Source organism: Neolamprologus brichardi, chromosome 16, assembly GCF_056152115.1.
Source record: "Neolamprologus brichardi isolate AB-2024 chromosome 16, ASM5615211v1, whole genome shotgun sequence".
Taxonomy (NCBI): Eukaryota; Metazoa; Chordata; class Actinopteri; order Cichliformes; family Cichlidae; genus Neolamprologus; species Neolamprologus brichardi.
This window is the reverse complement of record NC_142119.1, coordinates 2,806,871-2,824,129: the sequence shown is the minus strand read 5'-3', so window position 1 is coordinate 2,824,129 and position 17,259 is coordinate 2,806,871. Positions and strand designations below refer to the sequence as shown.

The window sequence follows — 17,259 nt, the reverse complement described above, 5'->3', positions numbered from 1 at the left end:
TAAGCTTTCGTAACACCGCAGGGCTGAGGTGGTAAAACTGGAAGGTTTAGTTGAGTTTGTGCAAAGTTTTGTGTTGCAAATGGATAAAAACAACAGCTCTAAATTTGCATCAAACCCAACAAAAGTAAAGCACTTGATCTTTGTGGTATAATATGAAAGCCACATGGAACCTGCCCCCACAGGACCGAGCACAATACAGGGCTGTATGTGTGGGTATTATTCACCGGAGTGTGCTAAAAAAAACCTCAAAAAACCTAAACTGTGTCACTGGAGAGCAGTCATGATGTTTCAGTGAGGGTCTCACTCAGCTGATCAGAGTTCATACAATGTGCAGTTAAAAGAGACATACATGCAGGTGTTCACTGAGTGTTTATTGCGGCCCGAGGAGGCTTCATCCATGCAAGCTGTAATTACAGCTGTAATACTGTTCTGTTGACAAAGTGCACGAATGCAAGTCATCCGAATGTGCACTATGTACACAAGTTTTACCTCCAAATTCACCTGCAGCAGCAAGCAGGAGGTAAACAGCTCCACTAGGTCAGCGCAATAACCAAAAGTTTCTTTTGTATGTGGTATCACGTGGGCAGAAAACGCTCCATTAATCTTTAACCTTTGATATAACTCTGCTCTCCCTTGGTCTTTGGCTTTTCTCTGATTCAATTTAAAAGAAAAAATGGCATGCAAAAGAATCATACTAGATCTAAAACTAAAAGTGTTTAATTTAAAGTGAAAGGTTAAGTCTTTACTGATATTAGCTGTAGCTGAATTAGATATATCATTGTAGTTGGCAAATTGTAAAGCTTCTGCTCTGTCAGAGTCAGCTGATGATGGAAAATTTAAAAAAGTAGATTTATTTTGAAAAGTACTGAAATTAAGTATAAATTACAACTTCAAATTTCAAATCTACAGCATCACAGACTTGCAGGTAGTTTTTATACATGTTATACATATGAAACAATACATTTAATAGAGTCAAAAGTACACAAAAATATTAAAGGAGTTACATTTCTTGGCACGTTTGTCACATATTTTCACAAAAGAATACTTATACTTCAATGAAGCACTAATAATATTTGGAAACGGTACAAATGTGTAGGTCACACATGCGTCATGGTGTTTTAATGCATCAGTTAAAATTTATTTATGTAACTGTTTTAAAGCATTTAAATGCCTTGTATATACAATATGTAACTTTAAATGCCATAGACTGCATATCAAAGATGGCCAAAGAAATTGTGACATCATAATGTTGAGCAAAGTCCAGGGTGAACATTTTCACCTTCACTATGTTCCCGTTTTGAAACCAGATGTCACGAGCTACATGCGTGCAGAGAATTGTTAATCACATGCTGAAGCAAACTGTGGTTTATGCTTCTTTCAGACTCCAATAAAAAACACAATTTACAAAGTGACCTTCATGTCCCACTTCATGTGGGACTGCTGAACTATACAAACCAGAGGAATCGCCCTCTGCTGGCCATTAACAGAAAATCATGTTTAAGGCACTTCCACATTGGATTCTGGATCTGTGAACAACTTATAAAATCTGTGTTGTAGAAGCAAGTCTTGCCACTCATTCAGTTATCTAAATTAACTTTATTGTGGTTACCAGAACATAAAATTGTTATAATGACATATATGTCATATAAAAAAACATATGCTTAAACAGTTTGTTGACTTTTACGCTTTCACCACCATCTTTGCTGATGCAGAACTCTCCAGTATGTTTTATTTCTAATTCTTTCAACTATATTTTAATATCTATTAAAATATGCTTTGGAGTTGTCTACCATATCAGATCAGAAGCTGTCAAGTGAAGGTGCTGCTCCAAAAACATCCTTATGATGTTTTTGGAGCAGATTATGATATGCAGATTGTTGCTGTTCGTTGTACTTTGATTGGAAGATGCAGAATTATCTACAACACCCTCCAACTAATAGTAAAATTGAAATAAACTTTTAAAAGTGCAAAAAACATTCACCTTCAAAGTAAAAGTTGTGCCTCTGTGTTCCAGACATGTTTCAAAAGGTGGTGCTTTTATTTTGAAGACGAATTTTCTCTGTGCTTTTGTTGCATTTTTCACAGTTTCATAGATGCTTGGAGAGACTTTGGTGAGTGTTTGCAGTCGGTGTCTTCCATGCAAATTACGGTCGACTGCTGCAATCTGCAAGAGAACAAAGCGATCGCAAAGATTTTTGTGGTGCAGCAATTTGCACTTCTTTGTGACTAATTTCAGCAACCTCAAGCAACCACAGAGAAACTGGATGAGGAATACAATTTTTTCCCTGGCAACCAGTTTTGGCAAATGGTCACAGCAAAAATGGCAGATAATTGGTTAGTGGTCACTTCGATCTAAAACTTCAACAGGCCTTGATATTCTCCTGCTTTTCCTTTCGGCTGTTCTCTTTAGGGGTCACCACAGCGGATCATCGGCCTCCATCTTAACCTATCCCTAGCACCTTCCTCTGTGACACAAACCCCCTGCATCTTTGAACCTCCTCTGTGGTTTTCCTCTTTCTTGCTTGGCAGTTCTATATTCAATGTAATCCATAAATTCAATTGAGTTTAATTTTTATAGCACCAATTTAGAACAACAGTGGCCTCAATCTGCTTTATAATGCAAAGACCCTACAATATTAGACAGAAACCCCAGCAATCAGACCCCCTATGGGCAGACAGTTGGCGACAGTGGAAAGGAAAAACTCCTTTTTAACAGGAAAAAACCTGCAGAATCCCGGCAGGGAGGGGAAGCCATATATTCCACACATTACTATTCACATTTTTTTAATTGTCTTTCAAAATATTTAAGCTAAAAACATTGTTAATGTATTTTTAGCTAACAATTTTAACTGTCATGCATGCTATTAGCTAATAATTTCAATTTCGTGTCCATTACAGTTACCCAACAGTTTAATTTCCTTATTTATATTTATATATATTTTTTGTCTGTATAAAACTTGAATTTCTTTTCAATAATAATAATAATGATAATAATAATAATAATAATAATAATAATAGTAAATAATCGTGCACGTTGCTAGGAGGTAAACAAGTGGAGGAGGGGAGCCTTTCAAACCGAAGCTCACCTGTGTGAGAGGAAGCGGAGGGTTTAACTGTAACAAGGTAACAATGACACCATTTTCTGCTCCTATAGTGCATTTTTTTCTTTTTCTTCTTTTTTTTCTTTAAGTAGGCAGGACCGCGTCTGTTTTTGACACAGGGGTAAAGAAAGGACAGTCACGTGACCGCGCGGGGTATATTCGAGGCGGGTCGTAAACAGAGCAGCAGCAGCTGCGGAGAGCAGAGCCGAGCAGACAGTCCACAGGAGCCCAGCTGACAGGAGCTCGTCTCCCGGTTTCGTATCCCTGCGACCCACCCGGCCTTTCGGGCTATAAAATCATTTCTTTCCAACTTCAGCTACAGTGATAGCTAAGTTTGGAGAGGAGAAAAAGGGAGAAACGCCGTGTCTTCTTTTGTTTTTTCCGGTTATTGTGTCAGTTAGGTGCAGAGGTAGTCGGAGTCGACCTCCTTTTGCATTACAAAAGGGGATCTAGCAGAAAAGAGAGAATATATATTAGACATATCAAGCCGGTTGTTTCTGTCTGAAGAGCTTTAAAATGGATAACTCTGGAACTAAAAAGACGTGCATGGGTGAGTTGTTTTTCTGTTGCAGGAGAAATTACTGAATATTTCCCAGGAGAGGAGCCTGAGTGTCACAGATGGGTATCGAACACCAGCTGTAACATGTTTTCTCCACAGAATCCACCCGAGACTTCTTCACCTCGGCCAAATTTCTCATCTACATGGGCCACGCTCTGTCAACATGGGTGAGCACACACTGTTTATAACCAGCATTGTATTATAACCATGCTCATGTCCATCTAACTGACATCACACAGTAAATGTATGCATGCTCACCATGATGACTATATTTATTTGTGGCCATCCAGTGTTAAATCAAACCTAATGCGTTATTAGTTTTGTTATTGCTGCTTTATATGTCATTACAACTGTGCAAACTCACTTGTTTTTCCACCTGCAGCTAGCCACACAGTGCTCTATTTACAGATAGCTTTACATATCTGAATATCTGAATTTAAATTCCTCAGGGTGACCGGATGTGGAACTTCGCTGTGGCAGTTTTCCTGGTGGAGCTGTACGGGAACAGCCTGCTGCTCACTGCTGTGTATGGGCTGGTGGTGGCTGGCTCGGTGCTCCTGCTGGGCGCCATCATCGGGGACTGGGTGGACAAAAACCCCAGGCTTAAAGGTAAGTTTAAACTGGGTTATGTGTGGCACTTTTTGGCTCAGTTTGGTGGGCGTGAATTGGGTTTCTGGCAGTTCTTTTTGCTGGTCAGATGTCACAACACCTCTGACATTTGGCCCATATAAGGGCCAGGACCTGTAGCTTGCCCTGAGTCAACACCGTCAGCCAAGGACAAAGAAAACTGTAAATAGTTACTGCAGTTACTGCAGTCTGGGATGTAAAACCAGGTATTTGACTGTGAACATGAATTCCCTTGAACACAGACATTTAACAGTTAAACTGGAAAATAATTACACAGAGGAATTTGGCAAAGACATGAAATGAGCTTCTTTGCACCATAATGAATGTGTTGTGTCTGATCAGATCTCTGTCCCTAATGCCCGTCGTGGTCTTTCCACAGTGGCCCAGACTTCGCTGCTGGTCCAGAACAGTTGCGTCATCGCGTGCGGGGTCCTCCTCATGCTTGTTTTCCAGTTCAAAGACCAGCTCACGGAGCTCTACAATGGATGGATTCTGGTAAGATCCCCTGTCCTGTTTCAACCTGTTTTGGTGGGGATTTGCACTGAAAGCATTTTTACCTCCTTTCTTTAAGCTGAGGTTGAAACGTTCCTACTTTCACTCACTGATGCGAGTTCCCCTGTCAGTGTGATTTATGGAGTGAGCACAGCTTATCCACAGAGGATTGCAACAGCTCCACTAGAATTTTTTAATGTTCATTTGAACTCAAGTTAGCCTGTTTCTAAAATATTTGTGGGTGTAACCTGTCTTATCAAGCGACTATCAGGACACAGCCTGAAGTGGACTCCCACAGATACTCACTGAAGCATCAAAAATAGTAAAAAAATAAACAAAATTAAATAGAAAATTTAAAAATAAAAAGCCTCTCAGATAATTTATTCTAATGCAAACTAAAAGCACCCATTCACCTCAATATATCAAATAATTCAAACACAGTTAACAGCGGAAAAACAGTAAAATGTGAAAGTGAAAATGAGTAATACACATAATTAGTTTGTAGTACAGCAATCAATTAATTAGATATTTAAACTTTTTTTCTTTCAAATCTAATCCGGTGTACACATGACTGCTGATGAGTACAAATTTCTCTCTAACAGACAGAACATCTGTTTTTATAATAAACAAGAAATCAATAATTCCTCATTTAAGTTTCCTCTTTCTCTCTGCTCATGATTTCAAGGGAAAGACCCAACAGTTAACACCAAAGCAAGTTAAAATTTCAAGACATAGCAGTATTCATATTTGCAAAACCCTCTCTACTTTTCATCAGTTCCGCCTTAAATTAAAAAACGCCGCTCTTGAGGCAGTTTCAGTTCAAAACATGGCACTTGAACTGAGTTTACATGAAGTTTATTCTGAATAAAATCAGTCAAATCCGAGAAAGGTTCCCATAGTTCAATGAACCTTGGGAACCTTACATTCATACATTCATACTACGAATATTTTCTAGGCCCTCAGAGTACACAGGAGTGGGCCCGTTTTCACTCTGTTAAATGAGTTTTATCCCAAATTTCTAATCCCTCATAACTCCTATAAGTACCAATGATATTCACATTAAAGTTCTGTTAAAAACTGTACCTGGATCAGGTAGCACTACTCATGTCCGTTAAACCATTGGTGCTCGTGTAAGGGAACAAGGTAGGTCTGAAAAATTAATTAAGGCCTTTATTTTACACAACTGAAGAACTTGTAAATTACGCCATCATGTAGCAGCTTTTGTCTTCTTTAGGATGTAACTTGAAGAAGCGAAAGCTGATAAGCGTTGGTGATAAGCTGCTACGTGTTTCATAGTGAATCCAGCACCTTGTACTACGAAAGAGTTCATCATACAAAGCTGGTTATCACCTCAGACCTGCACGTTCACATGATCACATGACTCGTCCAGAGAAAGCAATCCCTATGAGTGTCACCTACTCCAGCCAGAGACATTATGATCAAATGGTGATCACAAATCTCTAAAAAACTTTTTTTTTAAAAATATAACAGCAAAACGCAACATTGTTGTTAAAAGGACACAGTTAATGCAGAAAACCATTATTCTGATCTTTAGTGTACAGAGCAGTAAAATAAACATTTTAATTACACTTAATTATTTTCTGGCTGAGGGTTTACTATTTAAGGGTTTGAGAGTAAAGATTAAATACAAAATCAATATTCAAATGTAGTTTACACATTAGATAGGATGTCAGCAATTACAGTGGAGGTGTCCTGGTTAGGATCAAATGTTAACGATTAAAGTAAAATAAAATTGTTGTAGAGTTTTGATTGCCAACAGATAAAAAAAACAAAATGAAACAAAGTTGTGTCAAACAATCTATATTTATCAGGGAAACACAAAGACATTAAAATGCTCCTGTTCTCCTCGTAATGAAACCTTTTAGGTATGGTGATGCTGTTTTCTGAAGATTGGTCAGTAGGAGTTAATTTCATACCCGTTGGTTTTCATCTGAAACTTAACATGCTCTGGAGCAGGTTACTATGGCACGTTAAGAAGTAAATCACCTTCATAGTACAGAAAACCCAGGGTTAACCCTTGAGTTACCTAGACAAGACCAAGTCGTGCTTCATAGTACAAGTCTCAAGTGTCACAAGTGTTGCAATATAAAGATCTGTGTAATTTGTAAATGATCAGGAAACAGATCAAACATCCAGGGAACAAAAACATTTGTTCCTGTCGATCCTAATATACTGATAGTCAGGATGGTTACTGAAAAAGTTCTACTGTACAAAAATGAGATTTTTTCCTCAGATTGTGACACTTGGAGTGGCTGTGAAGTTGACCTATTTTTTAGTTTTAACAGAGTTTTTCAGCCCTGAAAATTTCGGATGTATATATCTCACTTGATTATGAAAGTATGAGGGCTCAAAATATTGGAAAAATCAAAAAATTTGAATGCAGGTTCAGCAACTCTGAAAACATTCAAAGTGTGCCGGTAAAGGTTTGCTTTGGATCAATTAAATAAACTAAGATTGAAATAATTAGCTGATTCTGAAGGAGTCATGTGGGGGGTTACTCAGATTTATTTATTTATTTATTAATGCATTGATCCAAGAGTGTCCACATAAACTTCTCTGTAGCTAAATCTGTACCTGACTTCAGTTTTTCTCCCTGAATGCAGATGTGAAGCATTATAGTTAAAAAGTGAAACACTTCCAGGAGAAAGTCAGTAATGACTTTCTCTAAAGTTTGACTTCACTTCAAGACGAATCTTGAATCTTGAGTAAAGGAGGGTTAGAAAACAAGTAGATTCTCAAGCCTGCAGTAGATTTAACATACAAGTACATACATACTACAACAGGAAAGCTACTGGGGACCAGGAAAGTGTTTCAGTTATTTCTTTTTTTACACTTGTTGAGCTATGTGACTAAACAGGAGCTCCCTCACTGTCAATATTTTGATCTCCGCGATCCAGAGATCCAGAACTGCAAACTGTTTGAGTTTCCGTTCATCACAGGAGACGGGTTTGGGTGTCGGGTTGAAACGCAGAAGGCCTCCAGCGTTGTTCTTTTGTGTTTGCAGTATCTGTGGGAAAATGGGGCTATTTCTCTAGCGGTCAGAGAGTTCAGAGGGCTGGCTGTTGTCGGAGTGCTGGTGGAGGTGGTGAGAGACTGGTGAAACAGGAGATTTAGTGTCTTGCTGAACGCTGTGCAGTCAGCAGGTTGTTCAAGGCCAGTCACATGACACAGAGAGAAATGTGGCTGGGCCTGCTGAAGCATTTCTGATTTTTTATTGTTTCTATACTGACCAGAGCAGCTGTGTGAAAATGCATGCACAGACCCACAAACAGAGTCTGCTTCAGAAAAAATGTGCAGTTTCTGCTGAAATTTTTAATTTTAACTAATGATATAGATTTTTTTTTCAACAGGAAGTTATTGATTTGACACGTAGTGGGAACGGTTGGCCTTTCATTTCATTCTTAAAGAGTTTTGCCATTGTTATCAGCTAATCAGGTCGGATTTTGAGAGTTAGAAAAAGTTGAGAAACTCATGTTCCCTTTACCCTTGACACCTTCTGTTGAGGGATCTGGTCCATGCTTTGCAGCCAGTTAAAAAGACCCACTTTTTGAAGACAAGTTCCTGAAGATGTTCATCACTGTGACAGATTCCATCTGAACTTGTTGAGCTTCATACTCTCAGTTGACACTCAGCTCACACTGCCGTCTCTCTGTTATCCACTGTGGTGAAGCCAACATTGACATTTTTCTAGTGTTTGTTTTTGTAAGTTTTGGCATTTACTGCAGATTGTAGCGGAGTGCACAACCTTACGTAATTTATGTTTAGCCTCATCGTATCTTTAATAATTACTCTGGTGGTGTTTCCCCTTGGTAGACTGCTTAGTGGGTCCGGGTGATGCCCCCCCCCCAGGTTAGTCAGGACTAGCTTCCCTGTCATCAGACTTAGACATTTGGGGTCAGTTGGTGTCTGTTCAGTATGTTTTAAGATGATTGAACACTTGCTGGGAAGCTTTTTCTGCCCTAACAGTCAGCTCTAGCCTCTATCTTTTGTTCTCCCGTCTCATATTTCCTACTGCCCCTCCCCCCTTAAACCGTCACAGCAGAAACAAACATGACCATAAATGACTGCAAAATGGAGAGTATAACCCTGTGATAAAATTTCACAAAGGCACAAAAATGAGGCAAGCTAGATAAATAAAAATATGCATTTTAAATCTTTTTTAAAAATATATTTATCTGTTCCCTTGGCTAAACTGTGCAGCTGTGCAGGAATGACTACTTCGGACCCCTCCTCCACCCTAGAAACAACTCCTTTTTAAGTCAAAGGTCAAATCAGTATGGCTCAATACAGATCCATCAGTTATGAAACATCAATGTCTCTTCCAATGGGAGATTCTGTCCCAGTATTTTAAATGGGAAACATGGAAAAGGGGACCACAGCCCAGAAAAAAATCTGTGAAATTCAGTGACTTAAAGGGATGACAGGTAAAATAAAGCTTAAGACAGTGCTGTCCAACAGATCGAGAAATTAAGTTGATGGTGTTAATTCTTTCATTGGAAATCCAAAGAGTTGGAGAATCAGTGCTAAAGCTGGCTCTAGCTATCCTCTAAAATGCAACAGTGGACTCATGTGTACTTTCGCTTTCTCTGACACTCCAACCAAACCCCGTCAACCACATGCTAAATAGGCAGATTTTCATAAACCAGAACATGCCACGAGGTACACATCAAGCTTGGGACTGCAGGCTTTTCTTTTTGGGTGTTCCAAAAAAGATGTTAACCTGAACTCGAACCTGAATTCTTGATGGGTTTATAAATGACCTTGTAAATGTTAAACGTTAAATAAAAATCATAATCTAAAATAATAATATATTATTTTAGAATATATAAAATAATCGTGCTTTAGTCGAAGGCAGCTGGACTCCTTTTAGGTGTTTCATGTCATCTGAAAGGCTGAGGAGTTGCAGGTGTTTATCTTCTTATAGGGCTGTGATCTTGGAAATTGTCAAGACACGCCCAGACGTGTGAGGACGTTTGTGAGTCATTAAGGTCACAGTGGTGGAGGTGTGAATGGCAGCTCAGCTGCCTAGGAAGGATCTCAAGATTGTTTTACAGGTAACTGATAGCTGGTGACGTAGGCCACCAGTTCGGTTCAAGGATAGCCGCTCCAGTTGAACCTAAATGGTCTTGAGGAGATTGTGTAAATCAACATAACTCAAGTATGTGTTCATCGAAAAGGACTGAACTGTGTAGCTTTGTGGCTTAATACTGAGGTTTTTGGACTACAATGGAATTCGATGACATGGGGGAGTTAGATGGTAAATGGCCTGTATTTGTATAGCGCCTTTACTAGTCCCGCCTAGGGACCCCAAAGCGCTTTACACGTCCAGTCATCCACCCATTCACTCTCACATTCACACACTGGTGGAGGCAGCTACAGTTGTAGCCACAGCTGCCCTGGGGCAGACTGACAGAAGCGAGGCTGCCATATCGCGCCATCGGCCCTTCTGGCCAACACCAGTAGGCGGTAGGTGAAGTGTCTTGCCCAAGGACACAACGACCGAGACTGTCCGAGCCGGGGCTCGAACCGGCAACCTTCCGATTACAAGGCGAACTCCCAACTCTTGAGCCACGATCGCCCTTCTTGAGCCACGATCGCCATGATCTATCCGATTCTTAGTTTTTCATGTTTCATGGGAGTATTTGGGGAACAGCCTTGTCATTTTATCACACAAAGTCAGTCCAAATATAAAACTACTGTTAAATTGGTTTTTTTTGTTATTTTCAGACAACCTGCTACATCCTGGTCATCACCATCGCCAACATTGCCAACCTTGCCAGCACGGCCATGTCCATTACCATCCAGAGAGACTGGGTGGTTGTTGTAGCAGGTCAGGACAGCAGCAAGTTGGCAGGTAGGTGTTTGCTATCGACTGGTGGCTTATCTTCAGATGTAGGCCTCATATGATCCGTTATCAGGTCATATGTTCAGCTGGGAGGACTTTGAACCCCGGATGCTGACTCGCTCACATTTCTTTTCTTTTTTTTTTTATGTCACTGCAGTTTTCCATTGATTGTGACAAGCTGTTAGAAAGATTTGGTCACATGGTGCACAACACTTTGAACTGGTTGACCCTTATCAATCCGCTTGTGCTGGTTCTTAGTTTATATTACTGTAAACACAAATTTTAAGACCATAATCGGCTTTTTTATATCAATGTGTTAAATTAGCTGTTAAGCTAACTAGCTCCTCCTTCCACTACCTTGTCGAACAGATATGAATGCCACAGTGCGGATTATTGACCAGCTGACCAACATCCTGGCTCCCATGTTAGTGGGCCAGATTATGGCCTTTGGCTCTCATTTCGTTGGCTGTGGCTTCATTTCTGGCTGGAACCTGTGCTCCATGTGTGTGGAGTACGCACTGCTGTGGAAGGTCTACCAGAAAACGCCCGCGCTGGCTGTGAAAGCTGGACAGAAGGAGCAGCAGCAGGAGCTCAAACAGCTCAGCCCTACAAAAGGTAAGTGCAGCATAATCTGTTTGTATCATTGGGGAATAAAACTGACTGTGTTTTAGATTTGGTAATCGAGAACCTCCATTATTCTGCCCTTTGACAGATTTGGAGAATGGCCAGAGTCCCGAGGAGTCGTCTCAGCCACTTATGAACGAAACCTCCGCTGTTGCCAAGTCTGACTCTCCCAAACAGCGCAGCTGTTGCTACCAGATGGCTGAACCCGTGCGCACCTTCAAGGCCGGCTGGGTGGCCTACTACAACCAGAACATCTTCTTCGCCGGCATGTCACTGGCCTTTCTCTACATGACGGTGCTGGGCTTTGACTGCATCACCACAGGCTACGCCTACACACAGGGCCTCAATGGCTCGGTGCTCAGTCTGCTGATGGGAGCCTCGGCCATCTCGGGCATCTGCGGCACCGTCGCCTTCACTTGGGTTCGCAAGAAGTGTGGCCTGATCCGCACTGGCTTCATCTCCGGCATGGCCCAGCTCTCCTGCCTCATACTGTGTGTCATCTCAGTCTTCGTTCCTGGAAGCCCCTTCGACCTCAGCGTCTCACCCTTCCAGGACCTCTACACCCATCTGATTGGAGAGAAGACCCTGCCTGAAGCTGTCCACAGCCTGACCGGTGGAAACATCACTATGCCTACTACTGCCGCACCAACCCAAGAGCTGCCACCTATGCAGTCCTACATGTCTGTTAGTCTGCTGTTTGCTGGCGTAATTGCTGCTAGAGTTGGTGAGTGAAGTAGTTTATTTTTTTTCCCAATCTGGGATTACTTGCTGTATTTTAGATGCGGTGCAGAGATTTACCAAAATGGATTAGTACGCCAGCTATTAGTGGACGAGTTCAGATGGAGAAGAATACATCTGAAATCAGCAGTCAGTGGACGGTTGGAGAATTTTAAAGACTTAAAAAACATTGTTAGTTTTGACTTGCATCTCTCTCTTATTTCGACTGTACTTTATGCTACACTATTGTATTTCAAGTCGTGCAACAACAGGGTCGGTCATACTGTTGTTTGATAGTTCCAAACAAAATTTCTATAAAAACACCTGCTGGAGATGATCAGTGTAGGGCCAGAGGCGGTTATTAAGTGGACTCACTGCACATTATAGCCGTAACACTGGTAATAAAAAAGGTCCACGCACTCCAAAGTGCTGATGTCCATTTTCTTAGGCGTGTTTATTTTATTCGTTAGGAAATTAGAGTGTTCAGGAACTGCTGCTCATGCTTTATTGGCATGTTCATTTCCTCTGAGCACATAGCAAATTTTAGAAATTATCACTTCCAGACAGGTGACTCAAGCAGCTTGACAAGTTGGACTTTTATATAACTTGTAAGAATGTCCCACAGGACCTCTGCAGTATCTGCAACCTTTGATGCCAGTAATATTGCTTCATTATTCTTAGCAGAGCTACTGTTGCGTACTGAAGCTGTTTTATTATGGATATAAAAAGATTATTAGAGCTGACTGTTGATCTCTGCCTCTGCCCTGCAGGTCTGTGGTCTTTTGACCTGACAGTGACCCAGCTCATCCAGGAGAATGTGATCGAGTCAGAGCGAGGTGTGATCAACGGCGTCCAGAATTCCATGAATTACCTCTTAGACCTTCTGCACTTCATCATGGTGATTCTGGCCCCAAACCCAGAGGCCTTTGGCCTTCTGGTCATCATCTCTGTCTCCTTTGTGGCCATGGGCCATATGATGTACTTTCGGTTTGCCTTCAGGAGCCTGGGCAACCGCCTCTTCCTCTGCTGCTCGCCGGAGCAGAAGGTGGAGGCGGTTGACAATCCTTCACTTCCTACCACCGTCTAATCCCATTAAAGAGACTCTGTCCTGGGTACATACATCTCAAACCTTACACTAGCCCTGCATCTTATTTATCTCACTAACATCTTAGCTTGTAGCTGGCAGAGTGCTAACGTAAAGCGTAGACAACATGCTATCGGTAGCCATTAACCATTAGCAGTAGCAGAAGAATAGAAAGTGTTAGAAAGTAGTGAAAGTTTAGATAATGCAGGGGTTTCTGTAGCGTTTTCAGTCTGGGAGTCAGATGAGCGCGTCAGCCTTACACCTATGGATCCACGCTGCTTAACACATGCATGCGCTGTCCAACAGGGGTCCATCGCTTCTGGGTGCTGTTGGAGAAATCATGGACAGTGCAGTGTAAAATCCTCTCCACCTAACAGCCCGCATGTAGCTGTAAAGATTTCTAAAAGGTGCTTCAGCAAAAAAAGGGCAGAATGAGAGAGAAATCTCATAGAGGAAGCTGAGGTCCTGACAGTCAGGATGGCACTCGGGTTGCCTCTCAGTTTGGGTTCGTTGGTGCTGTCGCTGCATCCGCTCACTGTTCTCTCATAGACTTCTTTCTGTGCTGGCTTACATATATATGTGTGTGTGTGATGAGCAGGTTGTGGATACTTTTTATTTAACCAAACAGAAAATTGGGATCTTGTCTCTTTAATGTGTGGTGTTGAGCATTTAGCTGTGTTTATTCAGGAAATGCAGGCGGTGGTTTTTGTAATGACTGTATCATCAGTATTGTGTTGTGTGCTTGCAGTTGTGCCATATGAAACACAAACATCCTATGCACCCTTATCAATAGCTTGCAGTTACCAAAGTTAAAGTCCATACATGGCTTAAAAGGAAGTGAGGGAAACCAGTTTTGGCTGTCTAAGCATTCCAAATATACACAATATTTTGCATCCAGTGAAAATCTTACTGTATCTGAACCCACTTGTAGATTGTATCTAATCTTTTTTTTCTGGTAGTTTACAATTATATGAAGATGTGTTAGGGCCGTTCTAGGATTGAAAAAAAAAACTTGAGAAGAAGGAGGAAGTGTGGTGAATTTTTGTGGAAAGAAACTCCAAGACTAAAAAGCTGTAAAATCACACTAAAAGAAACATGAATATACAAAAACACAAAAGTGCCAGAAAACAGACATCATTTATGAGGAAAAGAGAGAAAAAAAAGTTGTAAATTTATGGGAAATACAATTTTTGAGAAAGTTGTCTAGAAAAAAAGAGGTCATAAATATATGTGAAAAAATTACAACTGCATAATAATCTTCTGCATAATGACAAATACAGAAGAAAAGTCAAGATTTCCTGAGATTAAGTAATAAATTAGTCAAAGAAATTTAGGTATTCTATGAGATTACAAAACTACCTCTTTAGTCTCTAAAATTTACATTTAAAATTTGTGAGAAGAAACTCTTAAAATTGCAAATTTATCAGAGAAAAACAGTAGATATTTTGACATTAAAGAAAAAATACTTTATATTCTCTAAAATGAAAATAAATTTATTACAAAAGTGTACTAGAAAAATATATTTTTTGAGAATTTAGTCATACATTTATGAAGATTACAATCGGACTCAAATGTGTTTAGTTTAGTTCTCTTAAAGAAGTTGTAAATTTATGATAGAAAAAAAATCTGGAAAAAGTTGTAATGATTCTGATTATAATGTTTTTAAGCTAAAATTAATGAGAAATTAAAACTCTTACAGAATATTAAGATATACAGTGTTGTATAGATTTACAACTTTAATAAAAAGAAGATATATCCAAGTTTCTTTCCAAATGTTTTTTACATTTATTTTATTTCTTTTTTTTCCTCAGAATACCACCCTTACCTCCACAAGTTTTTATGTAAACCTTGAACGGCTCTAGCATGGACTCATATGAACATCTTAGTCTTTTGAGTTCTCTGGAGTGATTTTTTTTCCAGTCGTGATTGTCTATAACTCAGGCACTTTACGTGATTGACTTCTGTCAATCAGAAGTCAATCTGATTGACTTTACACCTAATGCGTGATCAGGCATTAGTTCAATATGATTTTGCACAAATCTGAAGTCCCGACTTCACCCAAAACCCTCCGCACCATGCACAGTAATGCGTTCTCTCTTCAGATGTCGTTGTTTGGCGGGAGGGTACTACGGCACATATTGCAACACCCAGCACTACTATCACATGGTCATGAGGGGAAAAAAAACCTACCCGAGTTCCTGTGAAAAACAGCCTCGGTTTACCTCAGGCGCTCCCATGTTTCCTCAAAAAGCTACTCAGGGATCTGAGTCAGCAGGTCTTATCTAAAATCACTTTATGGCACTAAAACCCTCAACTTTTACTCAGCCGGGGTTGAAAACGTACCCATTTAAGGATTTTTGGCGATTCTGCATGCCGTTTTTGCCATGAAGTGATTAAACAAATTAAAAAGTTTAATTTTTAAATGAATGTTTCCAGACCTTTACAGAATCACTATAATACAGCAATATCTATATAAAGAGCGTAGCATTGAAAGCCCCAAAGGTCTATTTTGTTCCCCGTAGAGTCAACCCTTCAGTTGTAAGTGGAATAACATGTCTGCCTACCTTGCATTTTTACCTGTATCCTTTCCACCTCTCAACCTCCGAAATTTCACACGCCTTAATGGAAACCAGACTCGCCACACTGTCCGGTGCTCGCAGATGAAAAGGTTAACCACAATTACAGCCGCGGAGGGTAGACGTGTTTGGGTTGGAAGGCGAGTTAACCGCACCGGGTGTGGGAGAACAGAGGGCCATTTTGTAGGGCCCGTGAAACAGGATGGAGGAGCTTTATTTTCATGTTCCACCTGCTTCACATTCAGTCTGCGCACGGGAACAAAAGCAGCTCTCAGAACAGGTCTGCTGATTCAGGAATATCCCACATGGTCATGAATGCTATATTTTCTAATGTAAATATATTTAGCTGTGAGTCGATACAAACTTAATTGGAAAACAGAAAATCAGAGTGTATACTGTTGTTGTGCTGTTTGAAAACTTTTTTTTTACATTTTTATATATGTAGTGTCAACACTTTGTGATTCTTTTTTCTGTATGCTGTAGTTCATTTTCATTTGAGCACATCTGTATTTTATTGCTTTCATCTCTTTCTACAAACATATACATATAAATAAAACTCTATATATCAGTGTTATTGTAGTTTGATAGAATAAAAGCACCAAATCATTAAGAAATCCATTTTCGTGTAATAATCACACTCCACTGAATATCAGGAGGTTTGTATTGGTTGTAGTGCATGATGTGTGTTAAATAAAGAAAACCTTTACAATCACTTCTCTGTAAAGTCGTGTTTGTGTGTGTGCCAGTCTTGGCCTTGGCTGCCACTGTGTGAGGTCACATACCACAGCAGAGTTAGCAGCTAATTTCCTTTTTCTCCAGGCAGCCGGTGTTAAACTGAGCCAGGTGACCTGAACTTTAACACAAAGGAGTGAGCTGGATTTGCACAACATGAGCAACAAATGAGCATTTGAAGCTCAGGCACATTAGCGAGCTTCAACTTTAATGAGGGTGGCCTCATGACTCAGCGTCCTGTAGTGGGTCCTGTCCTCGCTGCTCGGCACTGTGCAGCCTGAAACCCATTTGCCATATCATACCAGAACTGGCAGGTCCACCACTGACACCCTGTGCTTTTGATGATGATGAGATGAGAGCAGATTTTCTAGAATTATGCAGAGCTGCAGTTGTCATTCGACCACTAAAGCAGCATGGATCATGTTTGAGTTATCCAAGCTCTCTGATTTTACAAAGCTACGAAAAAGCTGTCAATTGGACCTTCCTCAATTCCCTTGAAATGTATCCTTTGATTCAAATTCTCGAATGAAAAATTCTCTAATGCTTCCTAAGACGGAAACAGTGGCTACATTGGTAAATTTTTACATTTTGAAAATATAAGTAGCTAATTGTTCCAGACAAATCCAGAAATGTTTTGGAATTTTTGAGAAAGAGAGTCAATGATATGCTAAATGAAACAACAAAAGTAGTCTGATCCAGTTTAACATGGGTTTATGTTAATAGATTTGAACATGAGGAGTCATGTTAGTGCAGGATCCCAGCTGACAGGGCGTTCAGTGAGTTGAGAACCAGCCTACACTAATATGTGAACATGTTTTGTTTAGTTTTTTTTATCTTTACTGTCAGATTACTTTGTCTATTCACTATTTGGTACCATTATA

General features: G+C 40.2%; 1 protein-coding gene across 1 annotated transcript; it reads left to right on the top strand.

The window, feature by feature from the left end:
- The first annotated feature begins 3,277 nt into the window (after positions 1-3,277).
- Positions 3,278-16,358, top strand: slc40a1 (solute carrier family 40 member 1). Its single transcript, XM_006807618.3, has 8 exons — positions 3,278-3,651; positions 3,760-3,827; positions 4,110-4,269; positions 4,667-4,782; positions 10,528-10,654; positions 11,015-11,260; positions 11,358-11,993; positions 12,757-16,358. The coding sequence occupies exons 1-8, from the start codon at positions 3,618-3,620 to the stop codon at positions 13,071-13,073; spliced, it is 1,704 nt and encodes a 567-aa protein (XP_006807681.2). The 5' UTR covers positions 3,278-3,617; the 3' UTR covers positions 13,074-16,358.
- The last annotated feature ends 901 nt before the right edge of the window (positions 16,359-17,259 follow it).